This window comes from Myotis yumanensis, unplaced genomic scaffold (genome assembly GCF_028538775.1).
Source record: "Myotis yumanensis isolate MYYU_CA2020_CCGP unplaced genomic scaffold, mMyoYum1.0.hap1 SCAF_2, whole genome shotgun sequence".
Lineage (NCBI taxonomy): Eukaryota > Metazoa > Chordata > Mammalia > Chiroptera > Vespertilionidae > Myotis > Myotis yumanensis.
In genome coordinates this window covers 216,256,506-216,274,660 of record NW_027223753.1, presented here as the reverse complement: position 1 = coordinate 216,274,660, position 18,155 = coordinate 216,256,506, and the positions used below count along the sequence as shown (strand labels likewise).

The 18,155-nt window shown below is 59.2% G+C and overlaps 2 protein-coding genes across 7 annotated transcripts in view; one reads left to right on the top strand and one right to left on the bottom strand.

Annotated features, from left to right (window-relative positions):
- Positions 1-6,262: 6,262 nt before the first annotated feature.
- Positions 6,263-12,211, top strand: SOD1 (superoxide dismutase 1). The gene is made up of 5 exons (XM_070407298.1): positions 6,263-6,391; positions 8,263-8,356; positions 9,356-9,425; positions 10,887-11,004; positions 11,898-12,211. The coding sequence occupies exons 1-5, from the start codon at positions 6,320-6,322 to the stop codon at positions 12,003-12,005; spliced, it is 462 nt and encodes a 153-aa protein (XP_070263399.1). The 5' UTR covers positions 6,263-6,319; the 3' UTR covers positions 12,006-12,211.
- Positions 12,212-14,164: 1,953 nt separating this feature from the next.
- The window catches only part of SCAF4 (SR-related CTD associated factor 4), a 59,614-nt gene continuing 55,623 nt past the window's right edge, over positions 14,165-18,155 (bottom strand). For all 6 annotated transcript variants that reach the window (XM_070407292.1, XM_070407294.1, XM_070407293.1 and 3 more), the window contains exon 20: positions 14,165-15,390. In XM_070407292.1, the coding sequence (XP_070263393.1) occupies positions 14,489-15,390 (902 nt within the window). In that variant the 3' untranslated portion in view covers positions 14,165-14,488. The remainder of the gene's footprint in view (positions 15,391-18,155) is intronic.

The window sequence follows — 18,155 nt, the reverse complement described above, 5'->3', positions numbered from 1 at the left end:
GAACACGCCAGCACAGAACACACCAGCACAGAACACGCCAGCACAGAACACGCCCGCACAGAACACACCAGCACAGAACACGCAGCTCACAAACCCATCTGCACCGAACTGGGAAGGAGGAAAGAGGACGGGGAATTCTGGGTTGGGGGTGTGGGTTAAAGAACTTCATGAACTTTTCGAAGGTTATTTTCAAATGGCAGCAAGTGACACTTAAAGATTTGCTCTTACCCAGCCTGTGCGGCTCAGTGGTTGAGCATGGACCCATGAACCAGGAGGTCACCACATTGATTCCAGGTTGGGGCCGTGCAGGAGGCGACCAATCGATGTTTCTCATTCATCATTGATGTTTCTATCTCTCTCTCTCCCTTCCTCTCTGAAATCAATTAAAAAAAATTTTTTTAAGTTAAAAGTTTAAGCCCTGTCCGGTGTGGCTCAGTTGGTTGAGCATCGTCCCATACACCAAGAGGTCGCGGTTGGAGTCCCCATCAGGGCACATACTGGGCTCGATCCCCAGTGTGGGGCTTGCAGGAGGCAGCCAATCTCTCTCTGTCTCTCTCCCTCTCCTTCTTCCTCTCTCTAAAAAATCAATAGCCCTGACCGGTTTGGCTCAGTGGATAAAGCGTCGGCCTGCGGACTGAAGAGTCCCAGGTTCGATTCCGGTCAAGGGCATGTACCTTGGTTGCGGGCACATCCCCAGTAGGGAGTGTGCAGGAAGCAGCTGAATCAATGTTTCTCTCTCATCAATGTTTCTAACTCTCTATCCCTCTCCTTCTCCCTTCCTCTCTGTAAAAAAAATCAATAAAATATATAAAAAATAAAAATAAAAAATAAAATAAAATAAATCAATGAAAATGTATTTTTTAAAAGTTAAGTTTAAAAAGCAAAGTGAGGAGAAATGAAACTATGTCCACACAGGCACGCACGCCAGTGTTCTCAGAGCATTACTCATCTGATTCCCAGGCTGCAAGTAAGCTAGTATTAGCCTGTGAGGGCTGTTGTAACAAATACCACAGGGGGCTTACATCACAGAGAAGTCTCAGTCTGGGGGCTGGAGGCCCAAGATCACGGTGTCCGCAGGGCTGGGTCCCTCCGAGGCTGAGGGACAGTCTGCCCCAGGCCCCGCCCCCAGCCTCTGCTGGTCCCGGAGAGCTTTGGTTCCTGGGCTTGTAGATGCATCGCCAGTCTCTGCCCTCATCGTCATGTGGCCTCCTCCCTGTGTGCACATACAAAGTTCTTTATAAGGACACCGGTCAGCTGGGTTAGGGGTCTGTCCTACTCCGCTGTGATCTCACCTTAGCTCATCGCAGCTACAAACCCTGTTTCCAAACAAGGTCACATTCCCAGGTCCTGGGGGCTAGGACTTCAACATAGGAGTTTGGAGGGGACACAGCTCAACCCATAACAAATCCCAATGTCCATCGATGTGCGAGTGGAAAGACAGTGTGTGTTCTGTCCATCAGTGGAATCCGCACAGACGCAAAGAGGAGTGAATGCAGGTACCTGCCACAGCCTAGGGCCGTGGTCGGCAAACCGCCGCTCGAGAGCCACATGCGGCTCTTTGGCACCTTGAGTGTGGCTCTGCCACAAAATACCACGTGCGGGTGCGCACGTACAGTGAGATTGAAACTTCGTGGCCCATGCGCAGAAGTCGGTATTTTGTGGAAGAGCCACACTCGAGGGGCCAAAGAGCCGCATGTGGCTCCCGAGCCACGGTTTGCCAACCATTGGCCTAGGGTAACCTCAGAAACACGTGCAATGAAGGAGCCAGATGCAAAAGGCCGCTATTGTACCATATCATCTCATGGGTAAGAAATGTCCCGAAAAGGCACATTTGTAGAGAAAAAAGCAGATGGTGGTTGCCTAGGGATTGGGATGGGAGAAGGGATTCAGCCAAAAGAACTGAGGAAAACTGCTGGGCTCATGGAAATGCTCTGAAACGGCATTTTGGTGATGGTCGCCAATGCCATACGCTTACCGAAAAGACCCGCTGAAGTGCACTTGACAATGGCTGAGTATCTTCATAGTAAGTTATATAGTAATAAAGTTGGGGCTTTTTAAAGAAAAAGAAAACTTGGACCTAGCCGGTTGTTCAGTGGTTAGAACAGCCGTGGGCAAACTACGGCCCGCGGGCCGAATCCGGTCCGTTTGAAATGAATAAAACTAAAAAAAAAAAAAAAAGACCGTACCCTTTTATGTAATGATGTTTACTTTGAATTTATATTAATTCACACAAACACTCCATCCATGCTTTTGTTCCGGCCCTCCGGTCCAGTTTAAGAACCCATTGTGGCCCTCGAGTCAAAAAGTCTGCCCACACCTGGGTTAGAGCGTCTGAAGGGTCATGGGTTCGATTCTGGTCGAGGGCATGCGCCTGGTTGCAGGCTCGATCCCCAGCCCTGAGGGAGGCAGCCATCCATGAGTCTCTCTCACATCGATGCTTCTCTCTCTCTGTCGCTCCGCCTGCCTTCCATTCGCTCTAAAATCAATGGGAAAATATCCTCTGATGAGGATGAACAACAACAGCAAAGAAACAGGCAGACCTTGCGTGGTGGGGACCAGCAGGGGCTTTAACACGCCTTCCAGCTGGTTCCACTTTATGCAGCAGCCATTTGCACATCGCTGCTCACCGGGCTTCCAGCCGGAGGGACAAGTGACAGCATCACGCACGCCGGCTGGACAGCATCCTGGCCGCCTGCCGCTCCTGGTTCCTGCCGCTCCTGGCTGCTGCCTCCACGGCCCAGAGGCAGGGAGACGACGCTGCCCTGAGGGAGGAAGTGGCGGGGCTTTACCCACCGCACAGCGTGTGTGTCAGGTCTGATGTAGAGCCCAGACTTCACAGTGACCCGGGGGCAGACCCAGGTCCAACTGGACACATCGAGCTTGACATTTTGAGGTTCCTCAGGCACCCCACGTGCACCCTGTTCTGAACTGAGCTCTTTACCCCTCACCTTGCTTTCCTGGTGAACGGGACCACCATCCACCCAGGCACGCAAGCCCGAAACCTGGGGGCTCACTTTACCCCCTGTGCCCTCCAGTCTAGGCGGCCGCTGAAGTGTGAGGTTCCATTTCCAGTATCTCCCCTTTTCTGCAGTCATGGCATTGGGCCCGGACCTTATCACGTCTCCCCCTGGCCCCTCTGCGTCTGGCTCTGGTCTCACCCCACCCTGTTCAGTCCCCCTGCCCCCCCCATCCTAGGAATCATCTGGAGGCTGAGCTGTCAGGCACTCCCTCCCCGATGCCCCTGGTGGCTCCTCACTACCAGCAGGAGCAACAGAAACCGGGCTGTGCTGGTCTCATCAAATAAAGGCCGTTGTCTGCACCTGCGAGGCCCCAGACGTCAACCGAGCTGAGGCTGGCACGGCTCCACGGGGGCACACAGCCGGCCCAGATGGCAGACTGCAATTCCTTACATTTTAATTCAATTTATTTTCTCACAACATTCAAAATAGAAGTACCATGTGATCCAGCAATTTATTGGGAGAAAACAAAACCAGTAACTTGAGAAGATATAGGTATCACCACGTTCCGAGCAGCATGATTTACAAGGCATGGACTCGGACGAGGGGTGCTCAGGGCTCCCCCTGAAAGAGGAGCAACCCCCTGGCCCAGGGCCACGCAGCTCCCGCCTGGCCCTCATCAGCACTGAAATCCGGCTCCCACTTCCTGAAACCCGAAGAAACCTTGGCCTCGGGCAAAGGCCCTTTGGCCGGCACTGGCAGGCTTATGCAACAGGGCAGCCTGTGCCAGGCTGGAGAGCGCTGGGGGCAATGCCGCAGCGGGCGCGCACCTGGGGGCGATGCCAGATGTGGGTTGTGTATCCCTGACCGAGAACACCTTAGAGTCCAAGGGCCCAAACGCACAAACACACAGCCTCCGCCTTGGCCCACTCTGGCCTTGGATTGGGCCTCAGTGTCTCCCAGCCTCCCTGCCTCCCTGCCGGGCGCTGGAAGGCCGGGCACCTTGTGTGGAAGGGTGGGGTGGGGGGTCGGATCTTACAGATCAGCAGGCCCCGAGCCTCCTCTCCAGGCTTCTTCCAGAACCCTGGCCCCTCTCCCCTTCTGATCCGAGCAGCTGTGGCGCTTGTCCCCGGCCTGCATGTCACTGGGCATGAGCAACGCCTGCTGGGAGTCGGAGGTTCCCGAGTGAGGCCCATACCAGTGGCCTCAGGGCTGCCTGGGGACGAGAGGAACGGGCTCCCACCCAGACCCACTGAGTCAGAACCCTGGCAACCTTGGCTGCCGCCTCCTCCAGGCTATTGCACTCCCCTGGGAGGACAGGTCAGCACCTTTGTTTGTTTTTCAGGCACAGCCTGTGGGGACAGAAGACAGCCTCCTCCCCATTACCCTCCCCCACCCCAGGTTTATCAACAGAACTCTTCTCCCCACAAAAGCGAGTGTGTGTGTGTGTGTGTGAGTGTGTGTGAATGTGTGAGTGAGTGTGTGTATGTGTGTGAGTGTGTGTATGTGTGTGAGTGTGTGTATGTGAGTGTGTGTATGTGTGTATGTGAGTGTGTGTGTATGTGTGTGTGTATGTGAGTGTGTGTGTGAGTGTGTATGTGTGTATGTGTGTGTATGTATGTGTGTGTGTGAGTGTGTGTGTGTATGTGTCTGAGTGAGTGTGTGTGTGTGTGAGTGTGTGTGTGTGTGAGTGTGTGTGTGTGAGTGTGTGTATGGGGGTATGTGTGAGTGAGTGTGTGTGTATGTATGTGTGTGTGAGTGTGCGTGTGTGAGTGTGTGTGTATGGGGGTATGTGTGACTGTGTGTATGGGGGGGCAAGGGGAAAGGGGGGTGGTGGATTCTCACTCGAAGCTGCATTTTGCAGACAAATGCTTATCATTGTAAAAACAATTCTAAGGGAAGAACATGAAGGTTTGATTCCCGCTCCCCGAAGGCACCCGGGTCCCCGGGCAGCTTTCTAGCGGCTTCTGAGCCCACAATCCCGTTTATGCGTAACACACACACACACATACACATACACACATACACACACACATACACACACATTCACACACACACACATTCACACACACTCACATTCACACACACACACACATACACACACACATACACACACACACATTCACACACATACACATACACACACACACACACACATTCACACACTCACACACATACACATACACACACACACACACACACCCCACAGCCGTGGCCTTGTCCTGTTGGCTGGTCCATGCACGGCTTCTGGAACCTCCTCCCTGAAGGAGCCGCAGGTGGGAGGCGTCCACCGGGGACGCGAAGGCAGGAGGCTGCGGCTGCGGCTGGAAATACGGGAGGAGGACGTCTGGGGGTTTGAGAGTCACCAACGGAAAACAGCCAGCGGCACCAGGGCGCCCGGGGAGCGCAGGGCCGGCTCCCGCCTCCAGAGGGGTCGGGAGGGAAGACCGGGCTGCCTCCGCCTCGGGCCGGGCGGGCGGGCACCCTCCGCAGCCAGGCCCTGCCCGGCGAGTGGGGCGGCCACACCGCCCTGGGGGCGGCACTGACCTCCGGCCCGAGGTCTGTCCGGTGTGAATTAGATGAAAAGGACCCTTTTTATTTTGTCAGATCGGCAAACAGCACGTGTCTGGTGCGCGCGGGGCTTCAGGGACGGGAGTGCCGCGCGCGGACAAGGTCGGACACGGCCGCCCGGGTGACCGCGGTCTGCAGGCCGGAGCCCCTGTCCCGGGTCCGGGTCCCGGGGCCTCCGGGGCGGGGAGCTCCCCCGCTGGGTCCGGGGCCGGAGCTCAGGCCCAGGCTCAGGCTCAGCCGGTGGGTCCGTCACTGCGGCCCGACCAGCGCCCCGTTTCGTCCCGCCCTCTGCCCCGCGGGTGTCACGAGCTGCGGGAGGCGGACGAGCGGAGCTGTGGGCCCACGGAACCACGTGGTTCCGATGGCGGCCTCCTGCGCAGGAGGAAAAACGGGAAGAACAGTTTCCCGGGGCCCAGTCCGGGCCCAGGTGCCACTGGACACATTTCCAGACCCGGTGGCCGCAGGCCGGGTCCGGGCCGCCCTGGGTCCGGGACCGCGGGTCACAGCGTCGGCGAGGACGGGGCTTCTCCCGGGTCCCGGGTCCCGGCCTGCGGGGGGGGCTGGGGGGGCACAGGGCGGGGCTCTCAAGCGCCGTGGCCACGCCCCCTCCGCCGTTCTAGGCCAATCGCGTCCCTAGGCCTCCGCGGGGGCGGGCTCAGCGCGTGGGCAGTGATTGGCTCCGGGCCAGAGGGCGGGGCGCGGGCCCGGCCTATAAGAGCCCGCGGCGCCGTCGCCCTGCGTCGGCGTGTCCTGCGGCGTCTCCCGTCCTCGTCCGCCCGGCGCCCGCGATCATGGCGACCAAGGCCGTGTGCGTGCTGAGGGGCGACGGCCCGGTGCGCGGCACCATCCACTTCGAGCTGCAGGCAAGGCCGCCCCGCCGCCCGCAGTGCTGTCGCCGGCGAGCGTGGCGGGACCGCGGGCCCCGGAGCGAGGGAGGGAGGAGGGAGGAGGCCGGGGCCGCGGCGGCGGGCGGGGCTGGAGCCTCGGAACCGCCCCGCCCTCCCCGCGGGGCCGCCTTGCGCCCTGGAGCCCGGGCCGCGGTGGCGCAGCAGGTCCCGTGGGCCCCTCGGCGACCGGAGCCGCCCCCTCGCGCAGGGCCGGCCGCCGGGACCGCTGCGGGGCCGCCCGCGGGGAGGGCGCCTGGCGCTCAGGGTCAAGGGTCGTGACCTCCCGGGACCTGCGGCGCCGCCCGGGAAACGCTGACCCCGCGCCCGCTGCTCCGCGAGCCGGAGCCGAGCGACCGCACCGCCGGGCCGCTGCGGGCGGGGCGACCGTGTCCGCGGGGCGTCCGCCTCCGCCGCGGCCCGGAGCGCGGGGACGGCAGTCGGTGCTGGCGGAGAGCGGGGCGCGGACGGCAGGAGGCCCCGATGGCTACCTCCCCCCCCCCCCCCCCCCCCCGGTTCTCCGTCATCCGACCTGAGGCTGCTCCACCGACGGGCGCCTCCGAGGTGGCGGGAGACGGGCCTTTGCCCGCCCCGTGGCCCCGGGGGGAGGCGCTGCTCACGCTCAGCGCCGCAGGGCGCGCGGCAGGAAGGGGCCGGCGGAGGGTTCAGATAAAAAGACGCGAGCGAGAGTCTGTTCCACGAGGCTTCCGGCCCGGGCGGCGGGAGAGGGTCCGGGGCGGCCGCCTGCGCCCTGCGGGCCGCGCTCCCTCCGCAGGGTCTGCAGGGCCCAGGGCAGCTCCCGGCGTTGGACCGGGTCCGGCTGTGTCCAGGGCCAGACCCGCCTGTCCTCCCCTCTCCTCGCACCGGACCCGCGGGACGCCGGGCTGAGGTCTGGCCTCCACCCCCCGCAGCAGCCTGGCCCCGCCTTCCCGGGGGCGGGGGGTGCTGGTCCCCGATAATGGCCTGGGAGGTCAGATAGGCGGGCGGGTCCCCCGGCACCAGCTCCCGGGTGGGCCTGTCGCGCATACAGTTTGTTTCCGTTTCTTTAAATCCAGACCTCGGAGCAGTTAGAACTGCCCCGGAGCCGTCCTTGGCCAGGGCAGGCCCTGCGCCCCCCCGGGTGACGGGCTGGATGGGGGCGCGCCCGGAGGGTCCCTGCGCCCCTTGGGTCCCTGTGCCCGGAGGGTCCCTGCGCCCGTGCATCCTTTATCCAGGAGACAAGGCTCGGAGGAACCTGCCCCGGTTTTCTTCCTGTGCTTTTGATAACAGTGTGTTTTGGGGGTAACATTCACATGTGAACTTTTCCAAAATTAAAGCTTATCTTTAGAGGAATCGTAGTCTGTTTTTTTTAAGGAAGCAGAAAAGGGTAGCAGTTACCACACTGCTTGATTGGCACATCCTGCGGGTCCAGTGGAAGGTCAGGGGTGAAGGCTGAGGGTAACGGTGTGGAGCCCGTGTGTGTTCAGTTGTCAGGATTCCTCCCTAGTTAAGGGACCACCGTCCGTGTCTGTATTTGCCGAACGGAACGGTGCGTAGAGAGAGCACGGTGCCAGCTAGGCTGTGCTCAGGTCTGGGGATCCCTCGGATGTGATCACGTGAGCTCAAAAGCCTTCCAGAGGGAACAAGGGCGTCTTCGCGCCCCCACACGGGCAGGCTCTGCGGAGTCTCCAGGTCCCGTTAGGTGCTCTTGGTGCCGATCTGCCGGGCCTTTTCCCTGGCCCGGGCTTCCTGGCCCGGGTCATGGCGCAGGCGGCAGAACCAGGTCAGCACCCCCCCTCCACTCTCCTGTGGGGTAGAGCTGACTCAGTGTCCCGTACACGTCTCAGACTTGTGCTTCTCTCTGGATACAGGGAAACGGGAAGGTCAAGGTCTCGGGCTCCATCAGAGAGCTGACGGAGGGCGAGCACGGCTTCCATGTCCACCAGTTTGGAGACAACACACAAGGTGGGTGTGTGCGGGCCTGGGGGCGGGGGTGGGGGGCTGGCGGCCAGACGCTTCCCAGTCACCCTGGCGACGGGTCAGCCCAGGGCTTGGCCACAAAACTGGTTTTTGACTCTTGTGCAAAGGAAGGGGAGGGCTTTGTTATTTTAGATCATGATTCAGACTTGATTGTCTAGAGCAGCGGTTCTCAACCTGTAATTATGTATGTGTTTTCCGATGGTCCTAGGCGACCCCTGTGAAAGGGTCCTTTGAACCCAAAGGGGTCGTGACCCACAGGTTGAGAACCGCTGCTATAGAGGGTGATGAGTAATGAGCAGATTTGACCATCTCATCAATTTCAAAATTTCTGAGGGTGCTTCTTGGTTTCCCTGCCTCTGCTCTGGGAGGCCTGGCCGTGCGCTCTGATCACTGCGCTGCCCGGGGGGCTGGTAGAGCATGAGAGGGACACTGCCCACCGGCGGGGAGCACAGGCGGCCGGTCAGCTCATCAGAGAACTGTGGCTGTGGCTGTGGCTGCAGCTGCAGGAACGCGGTGCAGCAGCAGGTGCGGGGTGGGCGAGCTGTCCTTACAGAGCGCGGTCCGAGGTGGTCTGAGGCCCGAGTGCTGCCGGGAGCCGTGCCGCCTGAGCTGGCGAGGCCGCCCGCCCTTGGGCGCAGGGGCCACGGGCAGGAGAGCCTCAGGGGCGCGTGTGCTGCTGGGCTGGTTTTGTAGTCAGGTTTCCTGCCGTCGCACACACCAGGGTCACACTCGTGGGGACTTCACAGCCACAGCCGCGCAGGTCCGGGGCCTCTGGTTTTACGGGCGGAGAAGCCCACACCCAGAGCAGGTGTGAGCGCGACCGGCAGGGGAGCTGAGCCCTCGTGCCTCCCGCCCGGTCTGCTCTCCACGAGCTGGAGGTCGGCATGTTTTCTGTTTGAGGGTTTTGCAATAACCAGTTTCTTCGTATAATGTATTTTGGAATTTTGCTTCATAATTTAACTTTTTTTTTTTTTTTGTAACTAGGCTGCACCAGTGCAGGTCCTCACTTTAACCCTCTGTCCAAGACCCATGGCGGGCCGCAGGACGAAGAGAGGTGGGCGCCTGCGGAACGTGGGGTGGGTGGGGTGGGGGTGCACTCCCGTGACTGCGCTACAAGAAGCGGGCTCCCCTGCCACCTGCTGGGGGCCCAGGAGCTGACAAATGGGGACATTAGAGCGATTCGGTCTGTCCCGTTTACTGAGGACAGAGCGCACAGGCGCCAGAGGGAACTGCAGGTGACCGTGCTGCCCGCAGTAACCACACAAGCTGGTCGGGAAATGGGGAGCTTGGTGGGTGAAAGTCCCTGAGGCTCCCTCCGTATGTTTTCGAGAGCCTCAGGGAAAGAGGTCAAGGACCAGGATTTGTTTATTTTGGGGACAGAGGCCTGGGGCAGTGATGCGAACCTTTTGAGCTCGGTGTGTCAGCATTTTGAAAAACCCTAACTTAAGTCTGGTGCCGTGTCACATATAGAAGTTTTTTGATATTTGCAACCATAGTAAAACAAAGATTTATATTTTTGATATTTATTTTATATATTTAAATGCCATTTAACAAAGAAAAATCAAAAATGAGTTCGCGTGTCACCTCTGACACGCGTGTCATAGGTTCGCCATCACGGGCCTGGGAGCTGCAATGTCCCGTCAGTGCCCGAGAGCAGAGGTGCCCGCCAGGACTCCTCGGGCTGACGCCTGCTTGTTTTTATTTCATTATTATTATTTTAAAACTAGAGGCCTGGTGCACGAATTTGCAGCCTGGCCTGCGGGGATCAGGCGAAACCAGCAGTCCAACATCCCCCCGAGGGGTCCCAGAGTGGGGAGGACACTTTGCAAAGTTGCTGTCACTGGGCAGCTCCTGTGTTGAGCATCTGCCCCCTGGTGGTCAGTGTTCATCATAGCTACGAGCCAGTCGGCCAGTTGCTTAGGCTTTTATATAGATACTAGTGGCCCGGTGCACGAATTTCAGGGGGAGAGGGGTGTCTCTCAGCCCAGCCTGCACCCTCTCCAATCTGGGATCCCTCGGGGATCTCGGACTGCCGATTTAAATTGGCAGTCGGACATCCTTCTCACCATCTGGGACCGCTGGCTCTTAACTGCTCAACTGCTCCCCTTCCTGCCCCCACTGGCTTGATCACCCCTAACTGCCTCGGCCCTGTCACCATGGCTTTTGTCTGGAAGGTCTCCTGGTCTAATTAGCGCATTACCCTTTTATTAGTATAGATATTTTTATTGATTTCGGAGAGGAAGAGAGAGAAACATCAGTGATGAGAATCATTGATTGGCTGTCTCCTGCATGTCCCCCACTGGGGATTGAGCCCTCAACACAGGCATGTGTCCTTGACCGGAATCGAACCTGGGACCCCTCAGTCCAACGCTCTACCTACTGAGCCAAACGGGCCAGGGTGGGCTTATGCCTGTTTAGAGAGCTGAGCCTGCTAAGTGGTTCCTGTTTGATCTCTGCTGTGTCTGACCCTGTTCACACTTAATTCCTGAACCACTCTGATGTTCCTCCACGCTAGGCATGTCGGGGACCTGGGCAACGTGACGGCGGGCCCGGACGGTGTGGCCAACGTGCTCATTGAGGACTCTGTGATTGCGCTCTCGGGAGACCATTCCATCATCGGCCGCACACTCGTGGTGAGTGTTTGTGTGGGGAGGACGTGCACACAGCTTCGTGGTAAATGCCACAAAACCAGTGGCTCCTAACGGTCAGGCATGGATCTTTCACGACGAATCCTGGTTCTTAAGGGACCACATACCGGCACCTTTGGCTCTGATGAGAAAAGGCTGCAGGAAGAGGAAGGAGCACCGGGGTCAGTGCTGAGATGAGGATGCGGGTGTGTGGCCGGTCGCCATAGCCGGGACCCTTGCCGTCGGAGCAGTCAGTCTCGGGCCGGCCCAGGGTGGCCCTCATTCACGTCTGTGTGTGGATGGTCAGCCGTGTTTAGCCTGGGAAGCAGTGCCTGGCCCACACAGGTCACCAGGTACAAGCGTGAGGACAGCGGCCTCGGTGGTCACCTCAGTGGTGGTCCTGGGGACGTTCCTCAGCCTCAGTGAGAAGCAGGAAGTGTCTGGATGTCTGAGGAGAGAACCTTCGAGCCCGGCCTTCAGATGGTTGAGCTGTTTTAAGGGTTCCTCTCATTCCTCTCATTTTTTGGCTACAGTCACTGGGTTCTGATGATTTTTTTTGAAGGGGTTCACGTGAGCTCCTCCTTTTTCAAAGCAATTTATGCTGCACAAGAGGGACTGCTGGGGCATGGAGCTCTCCCCGAGGGCCCGGCCGCACTGGTGGCCGCAGCGGGATGGCTCGGGTCTCGGTGGTTCATCCCAGTTAGAGGTAACTGATGTCTTTGCATCAAGAAAAAGCAGGGCAGCTGCTATTTCTATTACTTGGTTAAACATTCGTCTCTTTCTGCCAGGGTTCCTGTGACGTGTTACCTTCTAATACTGAGCAGCCCTTAGAAGTCTGGGTGTTGGGGGGGAGGTGGGATTACGTATCGCCCTGTTACATGGTCTCCATGTCTTCCAAGGTCCACGAGAAGCGAGATGACCTGGGCAAAGGTGGGAATGATGAAAGCAAGAAGACAGGCAACGCCGGGAGCCGCCTGGCCTGCGGGGTGATCGGCATCACCCAGTGAACGTCCCCTGGGCGCGTCTGCGTCCTCAGAACACCTGTTGTCTCCTAGTTGTAGAAGTTTCACCGATAAACATTAAACACTAACCTTCAAAGTGTAATTTGTCTTTTTTTAAAAACTGCTTTAAGTTCCTGTAATGTGACTTACGATCACTGGAAGACTTGTATGATTGTGTCGATCTCATTCCATTAAAGTGTCTGTTTCAATGATGGTTGTATTTCCCAGACTTAATCACATGCGGGTGTTGCTGCTGAATTGTCTAAGTTCCTTGTGTTCTTCCTCAGCCCTGCAATGAACAGGCCCCCTGGACAGCGCTGCGCCTGGAGCCCGCTGAAGGCCCAGGTGGGCTCTAAACTAGCTGGTCCTCACGAGCCTAGTGGACACATCGCGGCGTCTCGTGAGAACCCCACGTTGACTGCTCACAGCTGGTCTCTGAGCAGAGGCTGAGGGGCTTTGATCGGGGACAGGGATGCCGTCCTGGCAGCGTCGGGAGGTGGGGCTTCCCCTGCTCACCACTTAGCATTGATTGGGCTTCAAGTACCTTTACTGTAAAGCTGGGTCCTGTGGCTGAGCCTGTAACTCGGTGACACTGCAGGGCAGCCACTGCTTGGTTGCCCACTGAGGTGACGTCACGTACTGTGAGCATCTGGTGACAGTACAAGTGGCAGCGGCGCAGTCGGCGTTGAGCCCTCTGAAGAGCCAGCTGCGGCTCGGGGGCCACGGGTGGGGCTTCACCTGCTTCTCTCTGTGAGTTTCGTTCCTGTGAGCGCGAGCTCCTAAAGGGAACGCCCACCGAACTCGGGTTCCCCTGGATGAGTTGTCTCTCAGTTGAACATTGTAAAATACTTGTGGGAGCAAAACAGAAATGAGCTACAGTTCTGAGTGGTTTTAAGTATGTGATGTACTTTAAAAACGTAGATCATTTAGGAGGAAAAGCTAATTCAAAAAGCAATGTTTTCAAAGCTAAAGTAGGTGCTGAACAACATGCTCAAATGAGTGGTCACACCTGCTGTCGGGCAGGGAATGGAGACAGTTTCACAAATGCAGGCGGGACCCCAACACGGACTCCGTGACCAAGGCCTCCAGTGGGCGTGCCACCACTATTGGGACTTGGGGGGGGGTTGTTGTGTGTGGATCGGCTGGTCTCAAGCTTCCAACTGGAAACCGGCTGCAAGGCCTGGAAGTCGGAGCTAAGCAACCGATGTCCGCTTCTTCCCAGAGCAGCTGGCAAGGACGTGAGCCCAGTGGCCAGCATAAAGCCCAGTCCAGAGAGGGCAGAGCTCATGTCTGCAGAAGCAACGGGATGCGGCACACGGCCCGCGGCCCTCCCCAGGATCACCACGGCCTCGCTCAGGGCACCAGGACGCCGGGGCCAGCTCTGCCTGGGAAGGGGGGGGGGCGGCGGTTTCGAGGAAAGTTACCTGCTCAGCACGCCGACACGCCAATTTAAACGTGACGAGAAATCCGTCCAGGCCGGGAACTCCGGCGTTGTCACGCAGGGTGGCTTCTGGCGCCGGAGCTGCTAACAGGACAGGTCCTTCCAAGGTGGCCTGACGTCTCCGTGCGATCGTTCCTGGATGACCTACCTGTTTCTCCTGGTTAACAAGTTTAGGAGAGAAAAGTACTTCATAGGTGACAAAAAGTTCAGTCCATCCCTGCCCAGACAGTGCACAAAACCAGTAGAGAAAGGCAAGGCTCACAGGCAACCGCAGGCTGCACCCAAGTCCTTACACACACAGAACACACGTTCATCTTCATTCAGCCCCTTTGAGAACACGGGATGGTGGTGAGCGAACACTCAGCCTTGTCAGGAAGGCCCCAGGCACTCGGATGGCGGAGGCCAGCGTGATGCTGGACCCACCGTTTCCCCAGCAAAAGGTCTCTTTACAGATGAATCAGGGCAACGTTTACCGCAAAGCCAATGGCAAAAACAAAACAACAAAAAACACGAAACAGCAAACCTTGATTGAACTGCAAAGCAAGCATTAAACCACCACGGTGCACCTTGGGATTAAAACGCTCAGTCAAAGCATCACAAGTGAAGCGCGAGCACGCGTGCCCGTCTCCTCGCAGTGACTCAGGCTGGAGGCCGGGCGGCTGAGCCTCATGAGCACCCTTCCCACGGGGCAGTGCACGGACAACAGCACACGTCAAGGTTTGTTACGAAAATAGAGTTTATTAAAAACATCCCTATTGTTGAGCTTTCACTGTTAACCTTGTCTTAAATTAAAAAAAAAAAATAGAGAGCACTTCTAATTACGATTTGTAAACTTTTTAAAGTCAAAACTTTAAAAAAGTTACAGCAAAAAGGGTAATATTTATTCATATTTTCAGTATTTTTTGTTATTTTGTGGCTATTTTTAAATAGAAGGGAAGCAATCAAATTGCTTACAGCGCCCCACCACTACCAGGGGCGGCCAGCGGGAGCCAGTATGATACAGCATCTGTACACCGTGCCCCAGCGTCCGTCCCGCGCGGCCAGCCGGTTAGCGGGCCTCGGCCGCCGAGGGGTCCTTCTCGGGGTCTGCGGGTGAGGTAGCCTCTGCGGGCCGCTCTTCAGCAGGCGGGGCAGGCGCCGGCTCAGGCGCCCCCTTGGCGAGGTCCGGGGCTGGGTCTGCGCTCCCCGCCTGGGTCGGGGGAGGCTCGGCGGCCCTGTCGGCCCCCTCGGCCTTCTCCTTGGCCCGGGCCTCCTCCTTCTCTCTGCGGGACTCTCTATCCCTCGAATCTCTCTCTCGGTCGCGGTGCCCGCCAGCCCGCCGGCCTCTGTCCTCCGCGTCTCTGTGTCTGTCCCGCTCAGGGCTCCTCCGTCCCCACTCTCTCCTCTCCCGGCCGCTGTTCTCCCTCTCGTCGCCGCGGCTCCCGTAGCGGTCCCGCTCGCTGTCCACCCTATTTCCGAAGGATCTCCTTCCAAACCTCTCTTGGTCTCTCCCTGAACTGAACTGCTGCTGCCGGTTGTCATTCCTGAACGGCGGCGGCTGCTGCGTGGGGGGCTGCTGCTGGGCTGGCGGCGGCTGCTGGGGCTGCGTTGGCGGCGGCTGCTGCTGCTGCTGCCTCCCGTCTCTGTCTTCAGGGCCCCCCGGGCCTGGCCCCGGGCCCCCGAGCCCCGGCATGCCACCGGGCCGCACGAAGGGGCCGGGGCCGTGTGGTGGGAAGGGGCCTTTCATTCCATGGGGCGGGGGCATCCCGAAGCCCCCTGGGCCGGGCGGCGGGCCCCGGTGCATCATGTGGGGCGGCATGGGCCGGGGCGGCATCAGAGGGAAGCGCTGCAGGTGAGGCGGAGGCATTCCCGGCGGGCGCTGCAGGGGGATCAGCCCGGGCCGCGCCCCGAGGAGGCCCGTGGACGGCGCCTGGAGCCCAATCACAGGCCCGGGCGCAACTCCTTGCGAACCTGAAAGGCAAGCAGAGGGACATGTGAGCCAGGGAAGGAGAAGCGCCTCCTGTGCAGCTCGAAGCAAAATAAAACTCCACCCGTCTCCAGGCCTCGTGCGGTGTGCCCGGCACCCACCCGGCAAGTGGTCGGGAAGACGCCGTGCACGGAACTCCAGGCCATGGGAGGCGGACGCACCGGCCTCTGAGCCGAGGTCGGGAGGAGCGGGACCAGGGAACTGGACGCACCGACTCCCGGGAAGGGACTGGGCCTCCATGAGGAGCGCTGACCACTCAGAACACGCAGGACGTCCAAGAAGCAACACGCTGCGTGCCGAGGCGGAGCCCGCACTTGCTCAAGACAACTGAGGCCCCCAGTGCCTTAGGGAGGCCCCCAGTGCCTGAGGGAAGGCTAACACGCCTTCCTTTGAATTACTGGCCTGCGCGGAGTCCAGGGTGGTGGGCCTCGCACGGCTGTGCCCGCTGCTGCCGACTAAAGGCCGCGCAGAGCTGAGGCGCAGGCCTCGGGAAGCGAGTAGCCGTGCAGCTGTGCGGCCCAGGCACCACTGAGGAGCGGGCCACTCATCCTCCAGAGGCAGCGGGCCGCGTGCTCGTGCCTTTGAAAGGGACAGACTTGGCCTCACTGGTTTGGCTCAGTGGATGGAGCATCGGCCTGCGGACTAAAGGGTCCGGTCCCGGGTTCGATTCCAGTCAAGAGCACATGCCCAGGTTGCAGGCTTGATCCCCATAGGGGGTGGGCAGGAGGCAGCCAATCAACGATTCTCTCATCATTGATGTTTCTCTCTCCTTCTCCCTTCCTCCCTGAAATCAATACAAATATATTAAAAAAAGGGGGTGGGGGACAGACTTGCTGGCGTATGTTCCCTTTACATGAGGCCTGGTCTTGCTTCCGTGTGAGGTTATACAAGTTCAACACCCCATCGTTTGGAATATGGAAGAAGCATTTCTGCTTGGGCTCACACTGAAGTAACAGAAAGGCGCTGTTATCTTGCTTTCAATTGATTTCCCTGCAAATATAAACACGACGAGGCCAATGCTACCGGCAGGAGTTCCTGTCATGGACACGTCCGGGGGCTGTCGGGTGGTTGACGCACGCGCCGCAGAGGCCTCTGAGCGAGTCATGGTGCCGGTGTCCAGGCGACACTGCCCAGAGGCCGGAGCAGCCCCCGCGCCCTCAGCACCGCCCCCCGCCCCATCCTGCTGTTCCACTTGCATCTCCAACCCCTTCCTCCTGCCCCTTTAACAGACACCCGGCAAGTCCAGCGGCCCCAGGGGCCCTGTAGGAATCACTCGCACAAACACGACCGGAGCTCCCGCTCCAGTTTTGCTCCTCACAGTGCGCGGCCCCTACTGTCCCGCAGGCCGAGGCTGGAGGGGCCCGAGCGGCTGCACACCAGCCTGCGGCCCAGCACCCGCCGCACAGGCTCTTCCACGCGCTGGAGTCAGAAGCCTGGTGAACGGTGAGCTTGCGGGGTGTGACCTGGGACCAGCGCCAGCAAGCGGGCCGACGCCTGCCTCTTGCTGATTACACAGCACCAACGACACCAGGGTGAGCGCCGGGCCGGCCAGAGCTCGTGCCAGACGTCTCTCCACACGTGGGTGCCGATCGCTGACAGGCCTGACGCTGTGTCTGGTGCACAGCGAACATCAGTGCTCATTCTGATCCTAAGGTCACCCAGCAAACCGCACGGCCTTCCCACAGCCTTTATTCACGGCCTCGCGACCGACGCGGACTGCGGGGGAGCCAGAGCCTCAGCAGGCTCACGAGGCCGTGGCACGTTGTAAAGCCACCAGGAGAGCGGGCAGGTTCAAGGCACGGTGCCACCGAGGAGGAAACAGTGACTCACCTCCTACTCCTGACCGAGGGAAGGCCTCGAGGCCACTGCTCCCGGCACAGAGAAATGGGCCTGACTCTCGACTCCCCAAGTCCTCTTCCCTGCGGCCTGCGGTGCCCGCAGATCCACCCTCCAGGGTTAATCTCACCTCAGACCGAACCACCTGCGCTGCACAACAGCTCTTACAAAGAACATGTCCTACTCACCGGCCGGCACACGGGCGTGCGTATTTGGGATTGTGGCTTTCCTTAACCTCATGGACCAGTACATTGACAGGTTCCTGACAGAATATTCCCATCGGCCCAAAGGTTGGTCTTCAGGCCACAGAAAACTTCTTTACTTATCTGTTTTTCTGTGTGTGCAGTGGACGTGTGTTGCTTTCACAGTAAGGGTTGTATTTCATTTAAAGGTGTATCAGGTGGTGCAGGCCCTTGATAGGCAGCTCGCGGAATCTCTCGTGTTTTTATTAGGAAAGCTGGCATCACCCGCGCACCAATGGGGCAGAGTGGGCACCGGCGCACAGGGCGTTCAAAGCACGGATGCGTTTTACCTGGACACGCGCACAGGCCCACTGGCCAGTGTCCTTCAGGCACAAGTTAGCTGTTCCACATGCACGTCCGAGCCTGCCCTCAGGAACCGTTCACGTGCCGGGACAGAGAGACACGCACGGCCTCCCCCTCAGGGGGCAGGACAGAGCCGCGGGAACCAGCCGGAAGGCGACAACGGGACAGGTGGCTGGGAGGGCCCCGAGCTGCAGGGTCCGCGGGCCTCAGGGGAAGGACACAGGCCGCACAGCAGGGACAGAGCTGGAGCCAGCGAGGCGGCCGGAGTGTGTGATGGAAACAGATGAGACCTGCTGCACACGCGGCAGGGAAAACCAAACTCCATCACCAGCGACTACAAGGGTGAGGGGCGGGGAAGCAGGCGAGGG

Coding starts and splice junctions, on each gene's coding strand:
- SOD1 (XM_070407298.1), top strand. CDS start 6,320: ATGGCGACCAAGGCCGTGTGCGTGCTGAGGGGCGACGGCCCGGTGCGC. Junction 6,392..8,262: donor CCATCCACTTCGAGCTGCAG/GCAAGGCCGCCC, acceptor CTCTGGATACAG/GGAAACGGGAAGGTCAAGGT. Junction 11,005..11,897: donor TCATCGGCCGCACACTCGTG/GTGAGTGTTTGT, acceptor ATGTCTTCCAAG/GTCCACGAGAAGCGAGATGA.